At 33.6% G+C, this 27,974-nt stretch overlaps 3 protein-coding genes and 1 long non-coding RNA gene across 11 annotated transcripts in view; 3 read left to right on the top strand and 1 right to left on the bottom strand.

Moving 5' to 3' along the window:
• The window catches only part of vdac2 (voltage-dependent anion channel 2), a 732,443-nt gene that overhangs the window by 247,308 nt on the left and 457,161 nt on the right, over positions 1-27,974 (top strand). The gene's annotated exons all lie outside the window — the stretch shown is intronic.
• slc25a16 (solute carrier family 25 member 16) lies at positions 219-18,150 on the top strand. 5 transcript variants are annotated; one of them, XR_015504944.1, is made up of 11 exons: positions 219-318; positions 1,829-1,968; positions 3,426-3,518; positions 3,644-3,777; positions 6,299-6,362; positions 10,012-10,133; positions 10,216-10,282; positions 10,686-10,848; positions 12,923-12,991; positions 16,247-17,360; positions 17,502-18,150. XR_015504944.1 is itself a non-coding variant. In XM_087277519.1 (10 exons), exons 2-10 carry the CDS (start codon positions 1,872-1,874, stop codon positions 16,401-16,403), a joined length of 966 nt encoding a protein of 321 aa, XP_087133645.1. In that variant the 5' UTR covers positions 219-548; positions 1,829-1,871; the 3' UTR covers positions 16,404-18,150.
• On the bottom strand, positions 17,739-20,712 carry LOC147834179 (uncharacterized). The gene is made up of 2 exons (XR_015505921.1): positions 19,689-20,712; positions 17,739-19,137 (listed from the first exon to the last, which is right to left on the bottom strand). It is a non-coding gene; the product is annotated as an uncharacterized LOC147834179 (long non-coding RNA).
• The window catches only part of alox5a (arachidonate 5-lipoxygenase a), a 47,475-nt gene continuing 40,705 nt past the window's right edge, over positions 21,205-27,974 (top strand). For 3 of the 4 annotated variants that reach the window (XR_015505319.1, XR_015505318.1, XR_015505320.1), the window contains exon 1: positions 21,205-21,474. Coding sequence is in view for 1 of the 4 variants with exons in the window: in NM_001303262.2 (NP_001290191.2) it covers positions 21,325-21,474 (150 nt within the window). In the remaining 3 variants the exon portion in view is untranslated. 4 annotated transcript variants of the gene reach the window in all.

Here is a 27,974-nt window from a genome sequence, read left to right as displayed (position 1 = left end):
CATAATAATAATAATAAACTGAATGCAAAACAAACAATCGTCCTCCCAAAGATCATCATTTGACCTAAACAAAGACAAAATCACAATACACAGTGCTGAAAAACAAAAACATATCCAAACTATATGTTTATGAGCATTAATCTGTAATGCAGTTTGTATAACATTTAAATCAAGCTAAAAAGCGGCGCCGTGCGTTTGTTGACACGCTATTACGTGTTAATTCTGCGACAGGAAACGAATCAGTGAAGGACACGGTATGGACGAAACTGCCGAAAACACGTGAAAAAGATTATTACTATGCCTTGATGTACATTCAATGTAAGTACATCCTCTAGTTGTAAAGAACAAAAGACGAATAGTTCTGATAAAGAGCTAATCTTTTGCGCCGTCATAGAAAATAGCGTTTACGCAGCGGAAACACACGCAGTGTTTTTATTAACAGGGAGAGCTGCAGACAGCTTCAGTCTCAAACAAGACCATATAAGTTGTGTAACCGATGACCTTCATTTTAGCCTGGATTTATTTTTTTTCTCTCTACAAGCGTTCAGGTTAGATCTGCCGAAATCTTTGCTATTCGTTGCTATGGCTAAAGTTGAGCGTAAAATACATGAGAAGTGTAATCTGTTTATAGTTACACGGCTGGCTGACCCATCAATAAGCAACAGTAACCAATGTAACAATGTGCAAGTATTGATGTTCTTTATTCATGAAATTTTCCTTTCAATTATAAGCAAAACAAGCAGACTATATTATATATGCAATGAAAAGAAGGTCACAAAAATTACCATGCTTTTATCTGACATTTGTGGTATTTTAACATGCATTAACCAGGTAAAACTGGTCATGCGCACATTCGTTCAATGACAACATGTGACACGCTCCCTATATTGTTTACCCTGGTGCTTTGAATATTTGACTGAAATCGCATGTAATTATCTACTAGTCTACTGTGGTGTGTGTGTGTGTGTGTGTATATATATATATATATATATATATATATATATATATATATATATATATATATATATATATATATATAAAAAATAACTGTGATATTGAGATAAAAAGTGTTACTGTAATGAATATAAAAGGTATAATAGCAAAAAACTGTGTTACTGTAATGGGTATAATAGCTAAAAAAAAAAAAAGTGTTACCGTAATGGGTATAATAGCTAAAAAAGTGTTACTGTCATTTCTGTAATAGCTAAAAAAGTGTTACTGTAATAGGTATAATAGCTAAAAAAAGTGTTACTGTAATGGGTAAAATAGCTAAAAAGTGTTACTGTAATGGGCATAATAGCTAAAAAGTGTTACTCTTATGGGTATAATAGCTAAAAAAGTGTTACTGTAATGTCTGTAATAGCTAAAAAAGTGTTATTGTAATGGGTATAATAGCTAAAAAAGTGTTACTGTAATGGTTATAATAGCTAAAAAAAAAGTGTTACTGTAATGGGTATAAAAATGGGAAAAAAAAATTTTGTGTATTACTTAAAAATGTAAATGTTCAGAGTAAACAAATGTTTCAAAGAATGTTGTCAAAAACAGCCATTGTGCTTTTGTAGTATTTTAATAATTCCTACTATGATGTCAGTGGATGCTATATGTCTTAAGAATACCTTGTGTTGTGTTTAACAGAAGAAAAATATTTATTTAGAATGACTTAAACTTTTTTTTTTTAAGTATTCGTTAAACTTTTCCCAAACCAGGCACTTGTAAAGTGGTAAATTTACAACGGTTTATGACTTTAGTTGTGTGCATAGTCCAGTCTTTGGCAAAGATCTGCTGAGGTGTAACAATACAAATGCTGTTTTTATTTACTACATTCCAGAGTGTGAAGACATGAATGTACTGCAGTCTTGATAGTAGCCATCATGACGACAGAGGCTGTGTCTTCAGGGGCTCGACCTCAGATCCCTGCTCCTGTGCAGAGAGACGGATACTACTGGTTACGCTCTTTCACTGCTGGAGGTGACTTTTCAAACACAGAATACTGATGTACTGAAATCTGTTCGTTCAACTGCAAGTATAGCAGAACTGAAGTTAATGGGATAGTTCACTCAAAAAAAAAAATTCTGCCATTATTTACTAGGGATGGGATGATAACCGTTTTCAAGGTTTACTGCGGTTTGGAAATAACAGGGTTTCAAAACCGCAACAATTTTCTGTTATACCGTTTTAAATATTTTGTTTTTAATATTGTTTCTATTAAAATGAAACTAAAATACTTTTGTAATTAAAAGATTTTGTAAAATCATTCTGATTCTGGAAGATCATTCAGTTCCTTAGCTCTGGAACTCTCCCACGCTCACTCCGCAGCATCAATAACATTTCTAAGTTGATGTCTCTTCTTAACACACTTCTTTTCTGAATGTTATGACCATTAAGTTCAGTAGCTGTTGTTTCGGTTTCCGCTTTGCTATTTGTTGTCTTGTCTTTGTTACTTATTTTTGTTTGACTTTGTTATTGTGTTGTTCTCTTACTTTTGTTGTGAAGCGTTCTTGAGCACTGGAAAGGCATTGTATCAAATAAACATCATCATTAGCAGTATTGTCATTATTAATATTAATGATAAAATAAAAAGTTTAATATTATTTTAGTTGATTTGTGTATGCAGTTGAACAACAACAGTGTTTTAACGGTTTAACAAAAACAGTTTTTTAACCAACAGAAATACATTTAATTTATTTTTATTAAATATGGTTTTATTCCTGTAACACATTTTAAAAATAGAAGAAAATTGGTTATTATTGCTTAACTTAATTTTATTATTATTGTTATTGCTTTGATTTATGAATTAGTTAATTTAATTATTATTATTATACGATTATTATTTGTAGTAGTAGTAGTATTTGTATTAGTAATGATATTATTATTAGTAGTAGAAGTAGTAGTAGTAGTAGTAGTAATAGTATTGTTATTATTATTAATGTTGTTGCTATTATTATTATTAGTAGTAGTAGTAGTAGTTGCAGTATTATTATTATTATAGAAGTATTAGTATTATATATTATTAATATTTTTATTATTATTATTATTATTAGTAGTAGTAGTAGTAGTAGTAGTAGTAGTAGTAGTGATAGAAATAGTAGTAGTAGTAGTAGTAGTAGTTGAAGAAATAGTAGTTGTAGTAGTAGCATTAGTATTAATATTATTATTATTTTTACGATTAGTAGTAGTAGTAGTAGTAGTAGTAGTAGTAGTAGAAATAGTAGTAGTAGTATTTGTATTATTAATATTTTTATTTATTATTATTATTATTAGTAGCAGTATTATTATTATTATTTTAGTAGTAGTCGTAGTAATTGTTGTTGTTGTTGTTGTAGTAGTAGTAGTAGTAGTAGAAGTATTAGTATTATTTTTATTTTTATTATTATTGCTTTGATTTAAAAATTGATTGTAAATTTATAATTTTTTTTATCACAAAGGTGTTGCGGGATGCTGTGCCAAATCCACTATAGCGCCTCTTGATAGAGTGAAAATTTTGCTACAGGCTCAAAATCCTCATTACAAACACCTTGGTAAGTTAAGGTCCCAATATTTGCAGGTATTTTGCATAACTTGATTATTAGAGAACCTAAGGACTAGATAAAAGTTATTTTAAAAAAAAGTTATTGATGATCATATACATTGCATGTTTCTGCAGGAGTGTTTGCCACACTTAAGGCTGTGCCGAAAAAAGAGGGTTTCCTTGGACTCTATAAAGGAAATGGAGCTATGATGATCAGGATTTTCCCATATGGGGCCATACAGTTCATGGCTTTTGATAACTACAAAAAGGTGCCTTTAGTCATCATTTACTTACTCTTTTTTGGGAATAAGAAACTAAATGTGTACAATTTTAGTAGTGTGACAGTTGTTCAAATACTGTTGTTTTTCCAGTCCCACTTTAGCAGTTAGTCACATTGTATGGCACAAAATAATAAAAATAGGCAGTAATCGTTCACAATCTCCTAAAATCGTCTCAAGAGAAACACTAGTCATTTTCGAGATTTCATTTATTCTGCTAATTTATTTCAGTAAGCCAGTTTACAAGACTATTAAACAATGATTGTACTGGTCGTTTTAGGTGTTATTTTGGTATAAAAATCAGATGACCGTTGTTCAAAAACCATAACTTTGGCCATAAATAGACATTATTCAAAGACTGTGATCTAAACCGTTCTTTGAAGTTAAATACTTGGCTAAATTATTTTGGAGGTTTTGTCTATTCTGAAAATGTTTTAAATAAATGTATTTAATCATGCTAGAATCATGCTAACAATATGCTATTTTATGTTAGAATCATGTTAATCACGCTAATCAGCGATATATTAGCGTTTTAATTTATGTTGCTTCCGTAATGTAATGTGTATTTATATAGCGCATTTATTATGTATGGCCAACCAACCTGATACTTTTTAAAACTAAATAAACAATTTCAAACAGGCTTTCTCAAGCCACCATAGTTTGTCCCCAAACTTTAATTTCTAGTTAAAAGACTGTCATCTAAACCGTCCTTTCAAGTAAATTACTAAATTATTTTGAAGGTTTTGTCTATTCTAAAAATGTATTAAAGAATTTTTAAAATCATGCTAATTCATTCTGCAATCACGCTAATCTGTGATAGAATTGTGCTAACTACATGCTAATTCATGCTTTATAATATAATGTAATTATTTATTACTTATTAAATTATTTTGCTTTTAGCCAACTTGATTTCTGCATATTTTGTCCTAAAAACTTCAATACCTAGTTCAAAGACTGTCATGTAAAAAGTCCTTTCAGGTAAAATACGAGGCTAAATTATTCTATAGGTTTTGTCTATTTTGAAAATATATTAAATCATGTATTTAATCATGCTAACAACATGCTATTTTATGTTAGAATCATGCTAATTTATGCTGCAATCCCGCTAATCAATGATATAATTGTGCTAATGACATGCTATATCATGCTTTATAATATAATTTAATAAGCATTTTAATTTATTTTGCTATTAGCCAACTTGATTTCTATTTCCAACATGTTTTTTCAAGCCACCATAGTTTGTCTATACTTTAATATCTAGTTCTAAGACTGTCATCTAAACCGTCCTTTCAAGTTAAATACTAGGCTGAATTATTTTGGAGGTTTTGTCTATTCTGAAAATATATTAAATAATTTTTTATCATGCTAACAACATCCTAATTTATGCTAGAGTCATGCTAACAACATGCTAATTTAGGTTAGAATCATGATCATGTGTGCTAGAATCATGCTAACATGCTAATTTGTTTTGGAAACATGCACAGTTGGCTAATTCATGCCAGAATCATGCTAATTCATGCTACAGTCATGCTAATCCATGATAAAATTGTGCTAACAACATGCTAATTTATGCTTTATAATGTAAAGTAATATGGATTTTATTTTAATTTGCTTTTAAACAACTTTTTAAAACTTTTTAAAACTAAATAAACTATTTCCAACAGTCTTTCCCAAGCCACCATAGTTTGTCCTCAAACTTCAAAGACTGTTATCTAAACCGTCCTTTCAGGTTAAATACTAGGCTAATTTTTTGGAGTTTTTTTCTATTCTGAAAATGTATTAAATAATGTATTTAATCATGCTAACAACATCCTAATTTATGCTAGAGTCATGCTTACAACACCATGCTAATTTAGGTTAGAATCATGATAATTTGAGCTAGAATTATGCTAACGACATGCTAATTCATTTTGGAAACATGCCAACAGAATGCTAATCCATGATAGAATTGTGCTAACAACATGCACATTTTTGCTTTATAATAAAATGTAATATGTGTTTTAAATAATTTTTTCTTTTAACCAACTTGGTACTTTTTTAAACTAAATAAACTATTTCCAACAGGCTTTCTCAAGCCACCATAGTTTTTCCTCAAACTTTATTATCTAGTTCAAAGACCTAAACCGTCCTTTCAAGTAAATTACTAGGCTAAATTATTTTGGAGGTTTTGTCTATTCTGAAAATTGATTTAAATGATTTGGTTTTTAAAAAATCACAGATTTATTTTAGAGGTAGTTTGTTGCTATTTTATTGCTATTTTATGCTGTTTTATTTTTATTTAGTTTATTTTTGGTGTCAACTTTTTTCAGTGATATTCTCATTAAATACGTCTGTAAAGATACTTTTAAATCAGTTATATCTGATGCTTACATACCATTAACCTCACATTTCCTGGAAAACTACAGGTTTAAAATAGCTTTGCCCAAATGAACATTATTACAATAAACCCAATTGAATGTTGTTTTCTAGATTATATTATGCTTGTAATAAGCTGCTTCTGCTGTACTTTCAGTTTCTCCACACAAAAGTTGGAATATCTGGGCATGTTCATCGGCTTATGGCAGGATCTATGGCAGGTTTGTGATTTTTTTTTTTTTCACCCAAAGTCCTTTCAACCATAGACCTACATGCATAAATGCCTTGTTAGCAGCTGTTTTTCCACTTGAACTTTCCACCATATTGGAACAAAGTCAGTCTGTGAACCCTCATGATTAAAATGACTGTAATCAAAATTCTACACGTACGATGATTACATCTGCAATATACTTGTGCTAACATTGACTGCTCATAGACTTTTGCTACAGTAACAGAGTACAACACAAAATGTCTTAGCTAACATGTCATTCAAGCATTCATAAGTTATAACAATAATATTGAATGGTATGCTCAAACGACACATGTGAAAGGTTGGCCCATTTCTGCAGTAATGTAAATGTTTACAACCTGAGGCTGTGCAGTGTTGTCATTCTTAAAAAATGTATTGTATTAAGTGAGTTTTAATGTGCTTACTTGTGTACTGTTCTAGTAGTGAAGTCAAGCTGAAAATTCTAAACAGAAGTGCACTTGGATGAAGCACTTAGGAAAGGGATGACAAATTTAATTACTCGCCCTCCACACGTTTTAATTCAACTCCTATTTGATTTTCTTTCTTGTTGAATAAAAAAACTGTTTCACACAAGTTTAGAACCACATAAATGTAAGTAAAAGGTGTGGAAATGTAAATTTTTTGGTAGAATGGTAATGACTCACTCAACTCATAATTCAATATGATTTACAGTGTGATACTGTTCTCGCGATATGACTATTCTAACAAAATAAGTAAAACATTTAGCACTTAATATCCTAGATTAAGCCAGTTAAAAAATGAACACTTATTATTTCTCAAATGCTGCACATTTCTTTGTAAAACAAACATATATTTGATCAAATAAAACTAAAACGCAATTTTATAACTAATTCCAAATTTTGAAAATAAATATATTATTACAAATAAAATATTCATTCATTCATTTTCTTTTCAGCTTAAGCCTAGTTCACACTACAGGATTTTAAACATCAGCAGATCGCTGTGCTGTTCACACTACATGACTTGACTTTGTGTCTTTTAATCTCTGTGGTGTTCACACTACGCAACACTTTGTGAACGATCCACTAGAGGGGGGTCACACACTACATGATCTGACAACATCTCATTCTCCATCAGCTCATTTAAGCTACCCAACCACAGCCAATGAAATTTTGAGGGAGAAGTCGTCAGAAAAAAGCTGAACACTATTGGCTGCTTGTGTGCTGATGACATCACTGACAGCGTTTCAAGCTTTGGAGAAAGCATTTAAAAACATCGTTAAATCAGCTGATTTATAAGCGGATTAATCACTCATCTGCAAGGTTGCAGTGGATAGATACACAGAGAGTTTTTAATTTTTGTAATTTTATAACTCTTTGAAATAAAACTAACATATTTATAACACCCTGCCGTTTTCTAACTATCAGTGTATTTCTTTCTGACATTGTTATTTTTTTTTTATTACAAAACAGTAAAGAACTGAGCATTTCTGCCTTAAATTACCATATTGGTCAAAATGACTGCATGTATGTCTGATACTTTTCGCTGTGACTTTAAATATGTGTGCATTTTCTTGCCTAGCAACTTCCTGCTAACATAAACAAAACTTTCTGATGGCAAAAACCTCAATTTACTTCAGATATCTTTCAAAACAGCATATTCTGTGCCGAATAGCTCCTGTTTGAAAGTGAAAATGAAAGCCAAGACCTTTAGGTGTTTTAGTATCTTAACTTCATGTTTATAGGCTGTATTACCAAAAAAATATTAGATTTTTAGGGTAATGATGTCATTAAATATGATGCCAGACATTCAAAGCTTGATTTTAATATCTCAATAATAGCTTTGAATGTAAATATGTTGTGACAATATGGCGTTTTATATGAGAACGGTCAGAATGAGCAGTATGGTAATTCTAATAGTTAATATATCCTACTCTCATGTCTGTGTTAACGCAGAATGAAGCGAGTGCACTGATGCCCATTCTGACCAATCACAGATGTTTCTGCTGAGCTCCTGAACACACAGCCATTCAGCTCATGCTGATCTGCTCTCTCATTGGCTGCAGCTCGTCACTACATCTGACCACACGTGGGGTTGAGTCGGCCGACTGCTCTGGAATATTTAGCATGCTGAATGTTGGATTTCCGTCTGCGAGGTGTCGGCGACGCGTCAGCGAGCCTCGTTAATGCGTTGTTCAGTAGTTCACACATAAAGAGCGGCGACCGCCGAGCACCCGCAGATTTCTTCCCGATCACAGCCCGATCTGTCGGCGAGCTCGTTAACTTTCAAATCGGGCTCAAATCAGGCTTAAAATCCTCTAGTGTGAACTAGGCATTAGTGCCTTTATCAATCAGGGTTCGCCACTGTGGAATGAACTGGCAACTCATCCAGCATATGTTTTATGCAGCAGATGCCCTTCCAGCAGCAACCCATCACTGGGAAACACCCATACACACTCACTCACACATACAATCATACACTACAGCCAATTTAGTTTATTCAATTCACCTAAAGCATGTCTTTGGACTGGGGGAAACCAGAGGAGAACATGGGGAGAACATACAAACTCCACACAGAAATGCCAACTGACCAGCTGGGGCAGACCAGGGACCTTCTTGCTGTGATGTGATTGTGCTACCCACTGCAAAACCGTGCTGCCCAGCCTTATTCCAAAATGTATTAAATTAGTTTATTCCCTCAAAATTCTACACACAATACAACATACTTTCATGTGAAAAAAAGATTTTTTGAAATTGTTGCAAATTTATTAAAGATAAAAGAGCTGAAAAATCACATGTAAGTATTTACAGCCTTTGCTCAATACTTTGTTGATCCAATTTTGGCAGCAATTACAGCCTCAAATATGATGAATATGCCGAAATCATCTGCTAATCTGCCAGAGTCAGCTGAGGTAAAGTGACGGTGACAGCGAGACCTATCTGTCAATCAAGTGACCACGCCCTTAATTATGCAAACTTAATATAACCTAATATAAAGGAAACTGATAAGTTATAAAGAAATTCACCCCCTCACAGTTGTCATGAAGGGTAATATTAGCTTTATGAACGAAAATCGTTCTTTGTACCAGGCTGTAAACACTGTAAATTGCTGTAAATGTGGCCATTCTAACAGTGGGCTCAATTGAAATTTGCACAATTATGAAGCCAGGACTAGCGGATTTTCGATAAATTGCAGTTTCAGTTACTTCCGTATTGGCCTCCAAGGGAGAGCGGGAGGTTGCCGCTTGGTGCAATGTCTTTAGCTGTAATAGTAGTAGTAGTAGTAGTAAACTTTATTGTCCTTTACAGGAAACTTGCTATGGGCATCACCATACTGCTGCAGACATTCCATAAGAACAAGCAATAAAAACAATACAAAATACAGCAGTTACGAAATTTATAATGCTGATTAAGATAGACTCTTGTTAAATAAACCTACTGAAATGGGTACAAAGGATTTCTTATAACAGTTTAACATACACTTTGGGACTTTGTATCTTCTACCAGAGGGAAGCAGTTCATAATGTGAAAACAAAAAATGGGTTTGATCCTTCACAATCCTTTCCACCTGATTGAGGACACAATTCTCATATAAATCTTGAGGATTAAAATAATTATAATTATTATATTAAAAATATCTGCTTTCTATTTCCTCTCCAGGGATGACTGCGGTTATTTGCACCTATCCACTGGATGTTATCCGAGCTCGCTTGGCATTTCAGGTGACAGGACACCATCGGTACACCGGCATAAGACATGCCTTTCAGACAATTTACCATAAGGTATTAGGGATACAAACGAGTATAATTAAGAAAAAATCTGAGAATTCTTTGCTTTTAATGACAGTGTTTTTAATCCTTAAAGGAAGGAGGAATCTCTGGTTTTTACCGTGGTCTGATACCCACAATCATTGGCATGGCTCCATATGCAGGTAACTTTCTTGTATGCGATTTTCTAGTATAAACATTTGCTTCACTGTAAAAAATGCTGGGTTTCACATAATAAATTTGTGTTGGGACAACATAAAAAAATTAAGTTAACTTATTAGTTTTTACTAATTTAAATGGATTGAACATAAAACAATTAAGCTGTCCCCTCAAAAACTCAAGAATGGTGGGTTTTAAATCAGGATTCCACACAATTCATTCATGTTGTCCCAACACAAATCAATTCAATTAACTTAACACATTTAAATAGATTGAACATAAAACAATTCATGTGTAACAAACATAATCTCAATAATTGAGTTTTTCAGCTCATTTTAAACAAGAAGTTTGAACAAGCAGCAAAATATTTTTGAGTTTACCTCATGTCACTGTTTCTCTGTGTTCCAGGCTTTTCTTTTTTCACATTTGGTACACTGAAGACTTTGGGACTCACTCACTTTCCAGAGCAATTGGGAAAACCGTCTCTTGACAACCCTGATGTTTTAGTGCTGAAGACTCAAGTCAATCTGTTGTGTGGTGGAGTTGCTGGAGCGATTGCTCAAACTATATCGTATGTTTCTCTGGTTTGTTAAGGATTGTTTGTAGCTTTCTAGTTTTTACATAAAGTTTGAAACAATACTGTTCCATGTATTTATGACTACTATTTATGGCAAAATACGTTGAGATGTGCACAGGCTCATGCTGGATTTATACTTTTGCCTGGCGCCACATCGCCGACCTTTGCTGACTGCATGCTCACCTCATGAAATGGACGAGGCTTTTATACTAGACACGCTCGCCATTGTGATATTCTTTAAAGTGACAAAGGGCGGTCAAAAGACACCAACTGTACAATCAGTCAGATAAACAGAGAAGTTTCCGGAACTACATCATATCATTACTACCATTCAAGATGTTTTTATTAAACTTTGATGCATCACTTGCTTTTGTTAGGACAGTTTTATCTATTGAAGTTTATTAAAATATTATTGACAACAGAACATGGGTTGCTCTACAAATATATGTTTTATTATGGCAAGAATAAAAGCAAAAAAAGTCCACTTACTAAAAAATGATGTTTTTTTTTTTTTTTTTTTTTTTTAGAATTAGCCCGCTTTACAATTTACACATTGCTGTCTGGCTAGTTTCTGTCCTCTTTTTATGCTAAAAGAGCAATAATAGTCCAACATGCCTGACCACTATCACCAATAAAGCCTAGAAAACCATTAGTACATTGTAAACCAATAGGTTCAAATATTCATTTCCACTTATCAAAGAAATAATTTGTTCCTTAATTATAGTTTTGTAATTATTAATTTTTTTTAATTTAAAATTGTAATAAATACATCAGTGTAAAACCTATAAACGATGGAAAAACAGTTTTTTTTTTGTCTGGGTCTCCACTTTTGTCACGGCCTCTTTTGGCTTTAACAAACTTATCCCTCAGGTTTTTCCAAACTTTTCAACAAAACCTTTCCCATGGCTGTTGCAATTTCTAGCCAAGAATAATTGATCTGGTTATCTCTATGATCACTGATCATAAAGATGTGTGTACAGTCTTACCTGTTTTAGACAAAATCTCTTCAAAGTGTTTCATATTCAACTTAAATCAAACGCGACGCTGTACGAACTGTGTACGCTTGAGTCTCAAAAAAAATAATGCACTCCGCCAGCCGAAATCATGTCGCACACACTCAAAGTGAACTTTCGTAAACACATCAATGACATCACATTCGCCGCTCACACTCAAGCGAACTAGCGGTTGAGTCGAGTATAAACCAGGCTTAATTAAGAGCTACAAGCAAATCTAGTGAAATATGTAAACTTTGGTCTGTTTTAATTTTGTGTTTCACAAGATTAAGTTCAATAATCCTAAAACTTCAGATCAAAATGCACCAATTAGCCAATTTATTTATTATTTAAGCCAATTACCTATTATCTATACGCCACTTCTAGAGTTTCAAATCGTGTTTTATTGTTATTATTTTAAATGGAGATTTAGATTCTTCCTTGATTCGGAAAGTAACATTACAGTATAAAGCACAAGTAGTCTTATCTAATTACATATTGTTTTATTATTATATTATTTCTGTGCCACATACATTTAAATGACAGAAATAATGGGGTAAAAGGTAATAGATTTGGTATTAACAATTATATTTACTCCGCTTCATATAGTTTAAAAGCAAAGTAATCACAAAATACAAAGACTATGATAAAAATAGGGAGTGCTACTGTTGGAGGGAATTATAGAGAATTATGTCTATGTTAGTGATCAAAATTAAAGTATTTTTACATACATATGTATTGTGACAGGCTTTCTTATGCCAGGAGGATTTTATTTTTTTATTGTTTGCCAGTGAAAGAGATTCAATCACAAATGCTGATTAATCCAATACAAAAATTAGGGGAAAAGGTGTCTTTTATGAATGAGATGCAAAAAAACCTAGTAAAAAAATTTTTCTTTTATGTTTACCTTCTTAAATCATTAACAGGCAATATTTTTTGTTTTGTAACAAAAACTTATATTGCTCATCTGTTTTTTTATTTATTTAGTTATTTTAATTTGCTCTGTGATTTCTTTTACCAGTGTGGGTTGCATATAATGCTGCTTAAGTAATATATTATGTCATTTTTATGCACAGGTATCCTTTAGATGTTGCCCGGAGGAGAATGCAGTTGGGTGCATCATTGCCTGATCATGACAAATGTTGGTGAGTGTCATTTCATTTAGATTCCGAATTTTTTGTTAAGCTTGAGTGAACACTGTACGATTTACAATAGTCCTTTAGGATTTCCAACTACAGTATTAGGTGTGAGAATGAAACGCATTAAAAAAAGCTTTTGTAAGGGAATCACTAACCTGTGATATGTTCATGACAGCCAGCCTCATTCACATGCATACATGAAATGGTGGCTAGAAAGGAAGACAATGAATAGTGAAAATTTTATAATATGTTTTGGATTTGGGGGTCGGCGTAAGGTCGATAAGTGAAGTTTATTTATAAACTAATTTCAAGAGGATCATATGCCTAAAGGGTCATGACACCCCCCACTTTTGGTTCAGGTCTACCTCAGAATTTTTACAAAAGATGCATCATAATAGGCATGGAGCTTCACGAGCAAAGTGCAAGAGTGGGCGTGGCCAGCAGGGGAGAAGGAGGGGAGCGAACAACTGTTGTCAGTCGGCTCACAAAATGAGACACAAACCGTGAGGAGACGCATGAATTTATAGTTTACAAAGTTAAAATGCAAAGAAATAAACAGTAATTTAATGCCCTCTACATTTGTTATTCATAATTTCATATACACACAACCACAATTTATAACATTATAAAGATAAATGTGTTCATATAAACACTATAAATGGGGACTTTTCCCTCAATCCCCAGGTCTGAATGCAGACTCAGTGCAGCAGGTCTTTTGCCATTTCTATTTTAACCATTAGGCCTGTTGGTAATCTAGAGGATTTAGGCAAACACAGCAGCACGGCAATGTGTCTAAATGTGAATGCCTGATAAAAGACAACATCCGCCATTCTCCAATTCTCGTATTGCTCTCCCAACAAAAATGATTGCTGGACACATACAGCTTTACTGTATCGGCCTTGACAGTATCGGCCTTGACAGCATATTGCATGAAAAACATGCAATAAACCACGTGGATCATGGAAACACATACAAGCCTTCATGTACAGCTAAAGACTGTGTCGTAAGTCTGTGTCTCACAGCTTGGCACTGGCAGGTTTGCCTTGCCTTCGGAATCACGGGCTCTCATGAATAATTAAGAAGCCGGCTCTTCTTCTAGGATAAGAAAAGTCCGCTATGAATAACAATGAAAAACAGATGCGTCATCTTTGCACTTGCAGTTTTGTCGCCGATGTTGATCCACCGAAAAATCATTTTTAACCAGGAAGCTGAAATTAGCTGACAAAAGCTCAAAATTATCCAGTTTTTCCCACACTTAAAGCTAACAGGTGCTAACATTGTCTTAACTGATGCTCAACACACACAAATCTGTTAAAATCTCAAAAAAAGTACTCCAGGGTTTCGTGAACCTTAATGTTTAAACTTTATTGTCCGTTCTGCTTGGCACAAAAAGGAAATTTGTTTTTAACACTGGATTTAAGACAATTGCATACATACAGCAATCACACAATAACAACACTCATCAAGACAACAACACAAGTTAAAAGTTTAAAAACCAAATTAGCCTCGTACAAACTACTGCAGATCATTCTTGGCAACAACCACATTCACTTCAAACAGTGATCCAATTCAAAAACAATAACGCTCGTTGGGATTAATGACTTTTTATAAGCATTTCTTCGTGCTTTTGGAATTCTAAACCTGCGTCCTGATGGTAACAATTCAAATGCTGAGTGAAGGGGATGTGTATTATCTGCTGTTTTTTTTTTCCGAAAAGGAGTCAAATAAAATCTGCAGTAAAAGTTTTTTGTAACCAGTTGTCTTATTTGCCTGATTGATAATTTGCGAAACTATCTTCTTCTGTTTAAATGTTGTTACCAAACCAAGAAACAATATTAGATGTGAGGACACTCTCTATCAATAAAATATATGCCTTGTTTAAAGTCTGTGTACTAACATTTAAACTTCTCAACCTGCAAAGGAGACAGAGGCGCTGACTTGCCTTCTTATAAACAGCCTCTATATTACTATTAAAATTTAGTTTATTATCAATAATTGTGCCTAAATATTTAAAATTTGAGACCTGCTTTACTATTTGTCCATTTATGATGACTGCTTTATAAAGTCTAGCATCTACTGCTCTTGTTTGACTCCCCAGGCATAACTCTTTTGTTTTTCTCAATATTTAGGTGTAATGAACTTTCGCCAAACTAGTCTGTAATACTATTAATATATTTAAAATATAAGAAGCTATTTATTTCTTCCTGACAGAAAAAACAATGCTTGATCATCAGCGTATTTTATGAGTGTGAGATTGTCATCATTATTGCACTGCAGTTCATTAATACATATAGAAAATAAAACGGGATAATACACATCCCTGAGGTACCCTTATATTTAAAACAGAGCTGTCAGACATAACATGAATAACACAGACAAGTTGTGGTCGTTTTTTTAAAAACTCTCTGATTAATTTAATCAACCAACTACTTACTCCTATATTATGAAGACATTCTAAAAGAAGGTTAGGTTGAGCAGTATTAAAAGCTGGCCTATGCATAAGCAAGCTTATGATTGCTTGCAGGCGGTCCTGCATTATTCAGTTTGTTATTCACCAATCAGACAATTCCTAAGGCACTATAAATACCCTTAAGTTTCATATAACAGCCATCTTTGTTTTAAAGAATCTCCCTTCCACCTCTACTCCTGATGGCTACCAGATGGTTGGCACGGTGGCCCAGTGGTTAGCATTGTTGCCACACAGCAAGAACGTCACTGGTTCTACACTTTACCAAGCCAGCCAACATTTCTATGCAGAGTTTACACACTCTCCCCGTGCTCACGTGGTTTTCCCCTGGGTTCCCTGGTTTCCTCCCATCGTCCAAAAACATGCAACTTAAGTTAACTGACTAATCCAAATCGGCACCATAAACATGCTGCTAGTAAGTAGTTATCTCTTAAGAGCAATCGCTATCTGTTCATTAGCTACTACAGCAGGGGAGTTCTCGAGATCTACCTGAGCTCAAACTCCCCTCTCGCCTTGCAAACGGGAGGGAGCCCCGGGCTTGATGATCTTATGAGCTCAGGACTCTCTCCCGGGACAGCATGCCAAACAAGCTTTATAATCAATCATCAGCTAAGTGTGAACTATTGAAATGTACCTGGAAAGTGCTAGAGAAATACTTTAGACTTTGGAAAAGGTAAAAGAACCCTGAATGAGTATGTAGGAAATGGACTTTCTTAGTCTCAAATGTTATTTTTGTTTATTTTCAACTCGTCTGTGATCACTAATATGATCTCCCTTTATATTTCTTTGAGCAGCAGCCTCACCAAAACCCTCAAACATGTGTACAGCCAGTATGGTGTAAAGAAAGGCCTGTACCGCGGCCTGTCCCTCAACTACATCCGCTGTGTCCCGTCACAAGCCGTTGCCTTCACAACCTACGAGTTCATGAAGCAAGTTCTTCATCTTAACTAAAGCAAACAGTGACTAAAGCTTTACAGAAATAAACCCACACGACCCCTGGCGAAATCCCAGCAGCCCTTTCTGCCATTCCAGAGGCGATATCTTACAGAACAGAAAAACATCTACACCTTCCATCACATGTTGAACTATATGCCTTAACTAATCACTCATATACAATAAGCGAACACACAGAATGATTACGTCTTTCACATATAAGCAGTAATGCTTTTAACTACGACTGATGATGTCATTTTTTTTACGTTAAGAGCCTAAATTGAGAAATCGGTTTTGTTTGCTGAGTTTGATTTACATGTAGCTTCATATTTCAGTCACCTCAAGTCTTATTGACTGATTTGTGTCCGTTTTAATGATCGAGATCAACTTGTCGCTACCGTTTTGTTAATATAGCGAATGGAAGAAAGTGTGTATGTATTTTTTCTATGCAGTGTTTAGTCACGTTCGCTTGCTGACTTTACTGTGGCTCATTTTTAATATCTGATAGATGCCTTACAGTTGGGATTCACAGTCTCTTTTATGAAAGAGAGCAATCATGTGAGAATGTTTGTGGTGATGGAAAAATCATAAGTCATGTTTATTAGTCTGTTAAATTATTGTTGACTGATTTGTGATGGGAACAAGTGGATCCCATGAATACAATAATGTAAAATAATAATAAAATTAATTACAATGACTTTCCATATCTATGTCTTTCTATATATGTCAACAAAAATGTTTAATTCAGTCTGTTATGAATGTTATTTGGGAGTAGTGCATGTCATATGCATGGACTATATTACAATATTACCAGGCTAAGTTTCTAAAAAAAATTGTCATTGTATATTTTTTTTAATAGTCAGGAATATAAAATAATAATTACTTATCTTTTCAGAGGTTAAAATATTGATATTGTGTAGTCTAAAATATTATACTAACTGTCTGAAAACTAAAAGATACTCTAAGTCACACTCGGTCCGGGAGGGTTGGTGTCCTGCAAACATTAATTCCAACCACAATCAGACACACCTGGGCTACCTACCAGCTCTTACCAGGCTCTCTAGAAACATCCATGCAGGTGTGTGCCAGTTGGAGCTAAAATCTGCTGGACACCAGCCCTCCTCGAAAGAGTTTGGACACCTCTGCTCTAAGTTCAGTCTTTTTATTTGACGTTTGGTAGAATGTGATTGGTAGTTTACAGAATAAAGGTGATTTCATTCTGCTCAAACACAAAACTGTGAATCAGGAATCCTGGGAACTGCTTGCATGTTTATATGTAGTAATTTGTTTTAAATAATCTGTTTTTTTATGTATGGAAATGAGCACTTTAGTCCATTTTCTTTTCTAATGTAATTGTTTTTGCCATGTGGTGGCAGTGTTGAGTTTTTAAATCACGTTTTAGACGTGCTTTGCGTTTTTTCAAGGGGAATATTTACATATGTGTGTGTACATTCAACAGAGACTGATGATCATAGTTTTATAAGTTTTAGAAGAAAGCAGTATTGAAGGTTGTGATTCCATTATTGTAATTCAGGTTTCTTTGCACTAAATGTTAAATCAATAGAATAAGAGTCTTATAACCTGACTGAAAACAAGAACGTTTATCTTGCTTCTTTTGACAAATCACCTTCATTTAATGTGTTATGGCAATTAAATGATTATACTATTTTTACATGACGAGAGAATATGTAATATAGAAATGGTAAATGACAATGTTTTGTACATGTAATTATTCTTTGAAGCATTAAAAATAAATATAAAGTTGTCTTGTGCTTTAGTTTATCTTTGTTGCGACTAACACATACTTTTAGTTTCTTCATTTTCATAATCTTTTTGGCTTCATCCTTTTTTTAATCAGGGGTCGCCGCAGCGGAATGAACCCCTAACTTTCCAACATAAGTTTTACACAGCGGATGTTCTTCCATCTGCAACCCATCACTATGAAACATCCATACACACTCATTCAGGCTTACATTTCGGACAATTTAGCTCACCCAATTCACCTGCATGTCTTTGGACTGTGGGGGAAACCGGAGACCCCGGAGAAAACCCAGGCAAAGGAAGAGAACATGCACACACCACACAGAACCAACTGACATTACTGCTGTGAGGTGATTGTGCTATCCACTGCGCCATCGTGAAGCCCATTTAAAATTGATATTACAGTACTTCAGTTTTCAATTATTCCAGTCGTCATTTGTCATCTGGTAGGATTTCCATAACATTTCCTCATTTGCTTGCCTGCTTATGCATTCACTATGGCACCCCTCACCATATTTGCATTTATTTCCTCTTATGTTTATAAGGTACTGTTGTTTGAAATTTTGTCTCATTTGACTGGAAAATATGTTAGGCTACAAATTAAACTCTAGTCTGAACATATGTCTATATGTCATAACATTATAACAATATGTAGTTTAATGGCCTTTAAAGTTACATACAAAAGCATTCAAAAGTATTGGAGTTAACATGTTATTCAGTTTATATGATTTATATTTACTTTTTTATTAAACAACAAAAGGAAACAAACTAAAAAGCCATGAAAATGAAATGACAAACTAATGAATATATAAACTGTAGGTGTTGTTTATAGAATATCATCCGAAAATGCCTTAATACTTTACATTACTGATCATTTGTAGTTGTTTTCAGAACTGTTTTAACACATTGTTAATAACAGTAAATGTTACTTGAGCACCAAGTAACGTGATTTGGCAACAGCCAAAAATATATTCAATACAATTGGATTCATCTTTATACAGTTGAAGTCAGAATTATTAGCCCCCTTCGAAATTTTTTCTTCTTTTTAAAATATTTTCCAAATGATGTTGAACAGAGCAAGGGAATTTTCACAGTATGTCTGATAATATTTTTTCTTCTGGAGAAAGTCTTATTTGTTTTATTTCGGCTACAATAAAAGCAGTTTTAATTTTTTTAAACACCATTTTAGTGACAAAATTATTAGCCCTTTTAAGCTATATTTTTTCTTGATAGTCTACAGAACAAACCATCGTTATAGAATAACTTGCCTAATTACCCTAGCCTGCCTAGTTAACCTGATTAACCTAGTTAAGCCTTTAAATGTCACTTTAAGCTGTATAGAAGTGTCTTGAAAATATCTAGTAAAATATTATTTACTGTCATCATGGCAAAGATAAAATAAATCAGTTATTAGAGATGAGTTATTAAAACTATTATGTTTAGAAATGTGTTGAAAAAATCTGCTCTCCATTAAATAGAAATTGGGGAAAAAATAAACAAGCAATCTAATAAGTTAGGGGGGCTAATAATTCTGACTTCAACTGTATATAGCGCTTTTACAATGTAGATTGTGTCAAAGCAGCTTAACGCAGAAGTTGTGGTAAACTGAAACTGTTTCAGTCTAGACCTCAGAGTTTGAGTTCAGTTTAGTTTAGTTCAGTGTGGTAAAATTTCACTACTGAAAGTTCAAACACTGAAGAGCAAATCCATCAATGCGCAGCTCCACAATTCCCAAACCAAGCAAGCTAGTGGCGACAGTGGCCAGGAACAAAACTTCACCAGTTGATGAAAGTGAAGGAAAAAACCTCGAGAGAAACCAGGCTCAGTTGAGCACGACCATTTCTCCTCTGGCCAAACTTGAGCTGCTGTTGAGGTGCTGGAGGCTGGAGAACTCTGGACGTCCATCGTGGAGTAGCTGCAGGTGTGAGTGGGTCACCAGCGGGAGTTCAGGCTGGCCCACAGGATCAATCCATAATTCCATCATATGTGTCAAATTATAGATTTTCTCTTCTTTATTTGTGTGTGTGTGTGTCAGAAATCGTTAGTACAGATAGTACAGAGATCTGACAAATAGTAACGGACCACCCTTGAGCCATCATTCCATTCAGTTTGTGATCCGGATGTAAGTGGGTGTGGGCCAAATGGGCCAGAATAAAAGCAAACTGTGGCCCAGAATAGGGACAGTTTTGGTTCATTTGGTTGAATTCTGGCTGATTGATATGGCTTAATTGGCCCAGATCTAGCAAAGAGGAGCAGACCGCTCAGGTACCATCATTCAATGCGATACTGTGCATTGCTGGGAATTTTTAAACCTTCAGATTACTTTCAAATAGCCTAGTTATTTCATCCTAATACTGTCATATCCTAAGAAAGTATCAATGTAAGCTTATTTATTAAATTTTTCAAAGCAAAAAAATCAATAATCATCTCAAATATATCTGTATATATCAACAAATCTGTTGACTTTTATCTTCTCCATCTTCAGGCCTTTGGCAAATGAGCATCAAAATATTTAAAACCATTAGTGTTTATAAAATAAACCTAACAGATGTGTTTTAATAGTAACAAAAAAGAGAAAAAAGAAAGAACGTAGCGAAACATTTGCAAAACTCTTTTTATACTTTATCTTCCTGTTAATGATGGTTAACATCGTCGGATACCACAAACACATGCTGCACGTACTAAAGAAACTCATTTGAGAAAACGAAGTGTGAAGTAAAAGTAATATACGACAAGAAGAGCATCTTTGAAAACTAGTTCCTCAATTACAAATTTATCTCCCAGATAGTTATAAAGTGTAAACATAAATCAAAAAGGTAAAAGAAATGCATGGCGACAGTCGAAGACCTTCGTATAGTTTATATTTTGCATAACTCTCTGGGTTGTACTCTATCACACATCAAGATCTCATCTATAGTTTCCGCGTCTGTTTATCAGTGTGTGTGTGTGTGTGTGTGTGTGTGTGTGTGTGTGTGTGTGTGTGTGTGTGTGTGTGTGTGTGTGTGTGTGTGTGTGTGTGTGTGTGTGTGTGTGTGTGTGTGTGTGTGTTTGTGTGGCTGGAGTCAGTTGTGTGGCTTGTGGCTGGAGTCGGTTAGTTAAAATGGGAAAGAAAGAAGAGGAAATGCAGTGCGACTCTTGAAAAGCCCACTCACGTTCAGAGTTCATCTCCAGCTTGAAAATGCCCAGCTACACGGTGACTGTTGCCACTGGCACTCAGTGGTTTGCTGGCACCGATGATTATATTTATCTGACTCTGGTGGGCTCTGAGGGCTGCAGTGACAGGACCCTGCTGGATAAACCCCTCTACAACGACTTCGAGAGAGGAGCGGTAAGGAGCTTTTAACCACAGTATATAAACCCATACGGAAAATTAGTATCGTACTAACTTACAGTAGCTTTTGAACCAAGTACTTGAATTGATCTGTTATAGTAATTATGTTTGGTGACAATACTATTTAATCTATAATGTATACCCTAATCAAATCACGTTAATGTTTTTGTTTTTCATGTAAAGAAATGATTATTTATGTTTGATAAAGGATAATGTTTTGTTACAGTATATTTAAATGAAAAATACTATGCTTTTTAAATTCAGAATTTCATGTTTATTGCAATGTGGCAACTGGAACTTAAGTGTGTATACGTTTCGTAACATATTTGAGCACTTTCTGAGTGAAAGTTTTAACGCTTTCTGAGTGAACTTGTCTTTCCCTAAAAATAAATAAAGTAAATACTATGATGTTTTTGAACCATACTATAGTAAAGTGTATTGTATTGTATATTTGATAGGCTATTTATGGTATACCTCCTGACTCATGAACTGATTACTGAACATGAAGAATACTGAACAACACTGAAAAAAAGGATGTCTGCAAAATTGTTGCAAGCAATTTATTTGTGTTGAATGTAAGCAAATTAAACTTAGTAATGTTCAACTTAATTTTTTTGTCTAAATTCAGCCCAAATAAATTGTTTACAACCACTTAACTTGAAAAAACAAATAGAAATAATCTTTGAATCTTTTTTTTTTCAGTGAACATGAATAATTTTCTACACTATAGTGTAGTGTATTGTAGCATGATATCATTTTAGAAACCATAGTACATTATTGAGTGATTTGTTTACATTTCTTTAGTTGTATTACCACAGTAAATATAGAATTACCACAACAGATTACAATATTTTAAAATTGTAGTATGGTCCAAAAACTGATAAAAGTTACTATAGTATTTTTTTTCAAGTGGTGCGTCTTTGGATGACACATTGAAAACTTAGTTCACAATATCTGTGACAATAAGAATGTTAAATTATGAAACTTTCTTTTGGTCTTTTATTAAGGTCATAAGGAATGCAAGTCCAGAATTTAGCAGTAGCAGCCTTTAACCTTTGAAATGAATTAAGCTTGTTGTCTCCCAGTACTATATAATGAGCAAACTCAGCATCTCTGTAGTTTATATGTTGTTGTAGTATATAGTATAATCTTAACTATCACAGACCAGGAATGAAAAATACAAAAGAAATAAAAGTAGAAATAAAAAAACGTGAAAAATGTTTATTTTATGTAATTCTTCACGTTTTTTGTCCAGTACGTTCCGTTTACTTCATATAAAATGATTGAAACAGTTACAAACTGCCCAATAGCACATGTATACACTAAAATGAAATAAAAAGGAGTATGGTTTCACTTAGAAACTACTCGAATATTTACCAAAACATTGAATACACTTCTTTTATTGCGATTTAACTGTGAACTTGAAGCTGTAATATTGTAATAAAGATGTGTCATGGTCGTTAATTAAGACCCTGAGCCCAAACTCAGCATATTTGTGGTTTATATTGTGGATATATTATGTGCTGAGTCTTTATAATCAAAAGATAAAATACAAGAGCATTAAAAAATGTTTGATTCACAAAGAGAAAGAATTTACATTGTTTGGCAATTAACTTGAGATCAAAACCTTAAGTGAGATCAAACCCTTCAAAATGTCTCCAAATTATCATTTATAATCATACAAAGTATACATATAACCCAGTGCATATTCATAAACTTCTGAAAAAGATTTTTCCACTGCACAAACAATTAAAACCAATACAATCCATCACATTTTAAATAGTTAAACAGTGAGTTAACCATTAAACCATAAAGGTTACCTATTAAGCCAGTACATTTTAATGCTTTAAAGGTTGTTCTGGGAAGATTCCATTAGGATGTATTGGCTTTAACATGTCACCAATAATCAATTACCATTTGAGAGCCCCAGGACATTTACAGATTCCATTATAATCCATGTAATATCCATTATAAACATTAAAACCATTACAGAACCATTAGAATTTCTGTTTTTTAAATTGTAATAATCATTCATTCATTCATTCATTTTCCTACAACTTAGTCTTTATTTCAGAGATCGCCACAGTGGAATGAACCACCAACTATTCCAGCATATGTTTTACATAGTGGATGCCCTTCCAGCCACAACCCAGTACTGGGAAGTCATAATAATCAATAGCCAAATTAATAATAATAATAATAATAATAATAATAATAATAATAATACCAAAGCATTACTAGTTACAGGAATAAAGGCCTGTAATTTTACTTCATGATGAAAAAAGAAAGGGTTAATTTCATGTGACTTTATTTATAGCTTAGCATTATTTGCCCAGTATGTTCAATAACATATTTTTATATAATGTTTCATAATATTTCATATCCCTTTTACACATTCATGAACATGCATTTGGGTTATATATGAAGAGTTTAGATGCAAATGCCTCTAAATGCCATCTGATTTTCTTCTAAAATGAGCATTTTTATCAGAATCCCATTCAGTTATTTCACTTTAACGGCAAGGATAAGTCCTTGTCATGGTTTTAGCTAATTTCAAAGAGTTTGATTATTTGCATTTAAAATGGCAGAAAGTGCACAATAAGCTCATCCCAGCAAGCATATTTGGTGTTTACAAGATATTTAACAGACATCAAAACATAGATGTTTGTGCTAAAACAAGGCTAAATTTGGGCTGTCAGTGAAAATCTGGTCGACATCTAACAACAGTCCCAAAGTTTTTAAATAAAAAGTGTGCAGTCTGTCTAATCTGATCAGTCTGTTTTGATGTATTGTTAGATGTCTATTTTTTTCAGCAGGCTGCCCAAATTTAGCCTTGTTTTTGTCACTTTTAAACAAAAAATGTTTGCTGTAAAACTTAAACTTGTTGAAACTTGTTCTTGTATCTTTAAAATAGTCAAGCAGCATTTAGTTGAACTCAGAATTATTAGCCGCCCATTATTTTTTTTTCTGTTTTAAATATTTCCTAAGTTATGCTTAACAGAGCAAGGAAATTTTCACAATATGTTTGATGATATTTTTTCTTTTGGAAAAAATCTTATTTGTTCATTTCGGCTAGAATAAAAGCAGTTTTTAAAAAAATAATAATAATAATTTTAAGGTCAAAATGATTAGCCCCTTTTAAGCTATTATTAACAATCCATCATTATACAATAACTTGCCTAATTACCCTAAACTGCCTAGTTAACGTAATTAACCTAGTCAAGCATTTAAATGCCACTTTAAGCAGTATAGAAAAATATCTAGTAAAATATTATGTACTGTCATCATGGCAAATAAAAAATAAATCAGTTATTAGGAATGAGTTATTAAAACTATTATGTTCAGAAATGTGTTGAAAAAATCTGCTCTCGGTTAAACAGAAATTGGGCAAAAAAATTATTTTAAAAAATGGATGCTAATAATTCTGAAATCAACTGTGTATTTGTTTTTCCTTTCCAAGAAATCCATTGACAGTTTATCTAAAATACCTCAAAGCTGAAATGAATTGAAAGATTTAAGATCTTTTCTAAAATGTTATGTATACCTTTCTAAAAACATCTAATATTATTACATCACCTAAATATTTGAAAATGATTAGCATCCTGTGGTCCTTAATGCCTCCAGCAATTTGAGTTTCAGTAAAATGACGTTTACTGTTTTGGAGTAAGAAAAAAAAAACATATATTCAGCAAAATTCTCTCTAATAAAAAGAGCGGGAAGGTAAACGTTGTAATTTACACTCACCAGCCACTTTATTAGGTACACCCAAAGTTAATTAAAGTCTTTTTTTTTTTTTTTACTTTTCAATGCTTTTCAAAAATAAAAACATTAACCACAAAATAGGAAAACTGCTCATATTTATTGATATTTTGTGGAAATAAGTGATATATTGTAAGTGTGGAAATTAAAGGGTCCTAAAATGATATTCCATTGAGTCAAAAATGAAGAGGATGCATGTATTAAACCGAGGTTTATTTACAGTATAAACTACTTTCGAGAGGATCTCATGCTTATGATTGTTGCAGCCGGTCCCGCATTATTCAATTTATGATTCACTAATCAGACGATTCCTAAGCCAATATAAATACCCTAAGTTCCATATCACAGCCATCTTCGTTTTGAAGAATCCCTCCTTCCACCCCTACTCCTCCTTTTTTCCTAGATGGGTGGCACGGTGGCCCAGTGGTTAGCACTGTTGCCTCGCAGCAAGTACGTCAATGGTTCTAGTCCTTACAAGGGCTGGACAATAATTTGATGTCAATATATATCGCCACCGAATTTTTTTCATTAACAGTGATATGATTTTTAAACCCATTTCCAGTATTTCTATATAAATTTGCTTATATATATATATATATATATATATATATATATATATATATATATATATATATATATATATATATATATATATATATATATATATATATATATATTATTATTATTATTATTATTATTATATGTAAGATCTTATACATTGTATCATTTGTCACTGAATGACTTTCAGTGCTCAGCCGTAAAGAGTGTGATCATGTCACTTGCGTGATGCTGTACATCACAGACACAATGCCAGTGCTCAGCAGTTCTCTCCATCGCAGTCTCGCAGAAAGTTTTTTAGCTACAAAATGAGTGCCCTGAATACAGATGTGTATGAACAAGCTTCCACGAGTAAGAATGCAGACCACTTAGTTGATGAGAGAGTAAGGACTAATGCCATGGTTTGAAAGTAGTTCGGCTTTTTAAGTTCCAATAAACTTATAGTTTCGGTGCTCTGCAAAATGTGATGGAGAGCGATGCCGACTAGGATACCGCGGTGACTAGCATCAGGGACACATCAAATCTGTTCCACCCGATAGAACAATAATCGGTAACCTATGGCAAAACCCACCATGCAGCTTTTGCAGCAAAGTACAAGCTTAGCAAAAGCTGAAAGAAGACGTGAGAAGCTCCAGCATAAACTGCAAACCTTTTACAAATGGCGAATAAGTCGTGCATGCTAAGTACGATAAATAAACTGTTCTCAGCAGTGCTGGATCTTGCTCTGGGAAATGTCAGATGGTCGTGTTTTGTGTAACTTGTGCATGATGTTTATGTGAGAGAGAGACTGTGAATAAGTCCGAGTGAAAACAGCTAGCAAAGCTGTGTGCAGTGTTGCCAGATGTTGCTGACTGATTAATCTGGCAGCAATAGTAAAGTGTATTGTGTACGCGAGCACACAAAAATGTAGTCACTTTTGTCTAATCAGCTTTCTCACGTTTACAATCACTCTCATTGATTGGTGATTATTGTTTCGTGCGCAGCTGTGAGCAGCGAAAATAAATAATGACATAGTGGCCTACTAAATAACGTATGTATTTTCAAAAATGCCAGAGGCAGTCAAGCATACATATACATATTTTTTTTAAACCAGAGTAAATCAGATAATGAGCCTGATAAAGGGAAGACGAAACCCTGAAGGATTTCAATCTTCGCTTATCAACACGTGCTTAACACCTATAAATTACTCACAAATAAACCTATACTATGTTCAAACATGTTTGAAACTTGCGCATATACATATAAACTTAGTGCATGCATACACCCACCCACACACACACACACACACATATATACAGTTGAAGTCAGAATTATTAGCCCCTCTTTGATTTCTTCTTTTTTAAATATTTTCTGAATAACGTGTAACAGAGCAAGAAAATTTTCACAGTATGTCTGATCATATTTTTGTCATCTGGAGAAAGTCTTATTTGTTTTATTTTGGCTGAAATAAAAGCAGTTTTTGATTTTTTTAAACACCAGTTTAAGGTAAAATTTATTAGCCCCTTTAAGCTATATATCTACAGAACAAACCATCGTTATATATTAACTTGCCAAATTACCCTAACCCGCCTTGATAACCTAATTAACCTAGTAAAGCCTTTAAATGTCACTTTAAGCTGTATAGAAGCGCCTTGTAAAATATCTAGCAAAATATTGTTTGCTGTCATCATGGCAAAGATAAAATTATTAAAAGTATTATGTTTAGAAATCTGTTGAAAAAATCTTCTCTTTGTTAAACAGAAATTGGGGAAAAATAGACAGAGGGGCTAATAATTCAGGGGGGCTAATAATTCTGAATTAAACTATATATATATATATATATATATATATATATATATACACACACACACACACACACACACACACACACACACACACACACACACACACACACACACACACACACACACACACACACATATATATATACTCACAGAAACTCGCTGCATGCTGGTATAGCACTCGAGCAAACTTACAAAATAAAATTCACAATTAAGACATATTATTATATAATTAAGACATATATCATGATATACATTTTTGCCATATCGTCCAGCCCTAGTCCTTACCAAGCCAGCCGATGTTTCAGTGCAGAGTTTACATGTTCTCCCTGTGCTCACCGTCCAAAAACATACAACTTAAGTTAATGAACTAATCCAAATCGGCACCATAGACATGCT

The sequence above is a fragment of the Danio rerio genome, chromosome 13 (assembly GCF_052040795.2).
Source record: "Danio rerio strain M-AB ecotype USA chromosome 13, GRCz13ab, whole genome shotgun sequence".
Lineage (NCBI taxonomy): Eukaryota > Metazoa > Chordata > Actinopteri > Cypriniformes > Danionidae > Danio > Danio rerio.
Note: the sequence above shows the minus strand (reverse complement) of the source record. Positions and strands in the feature narration are given on the sequence as shown.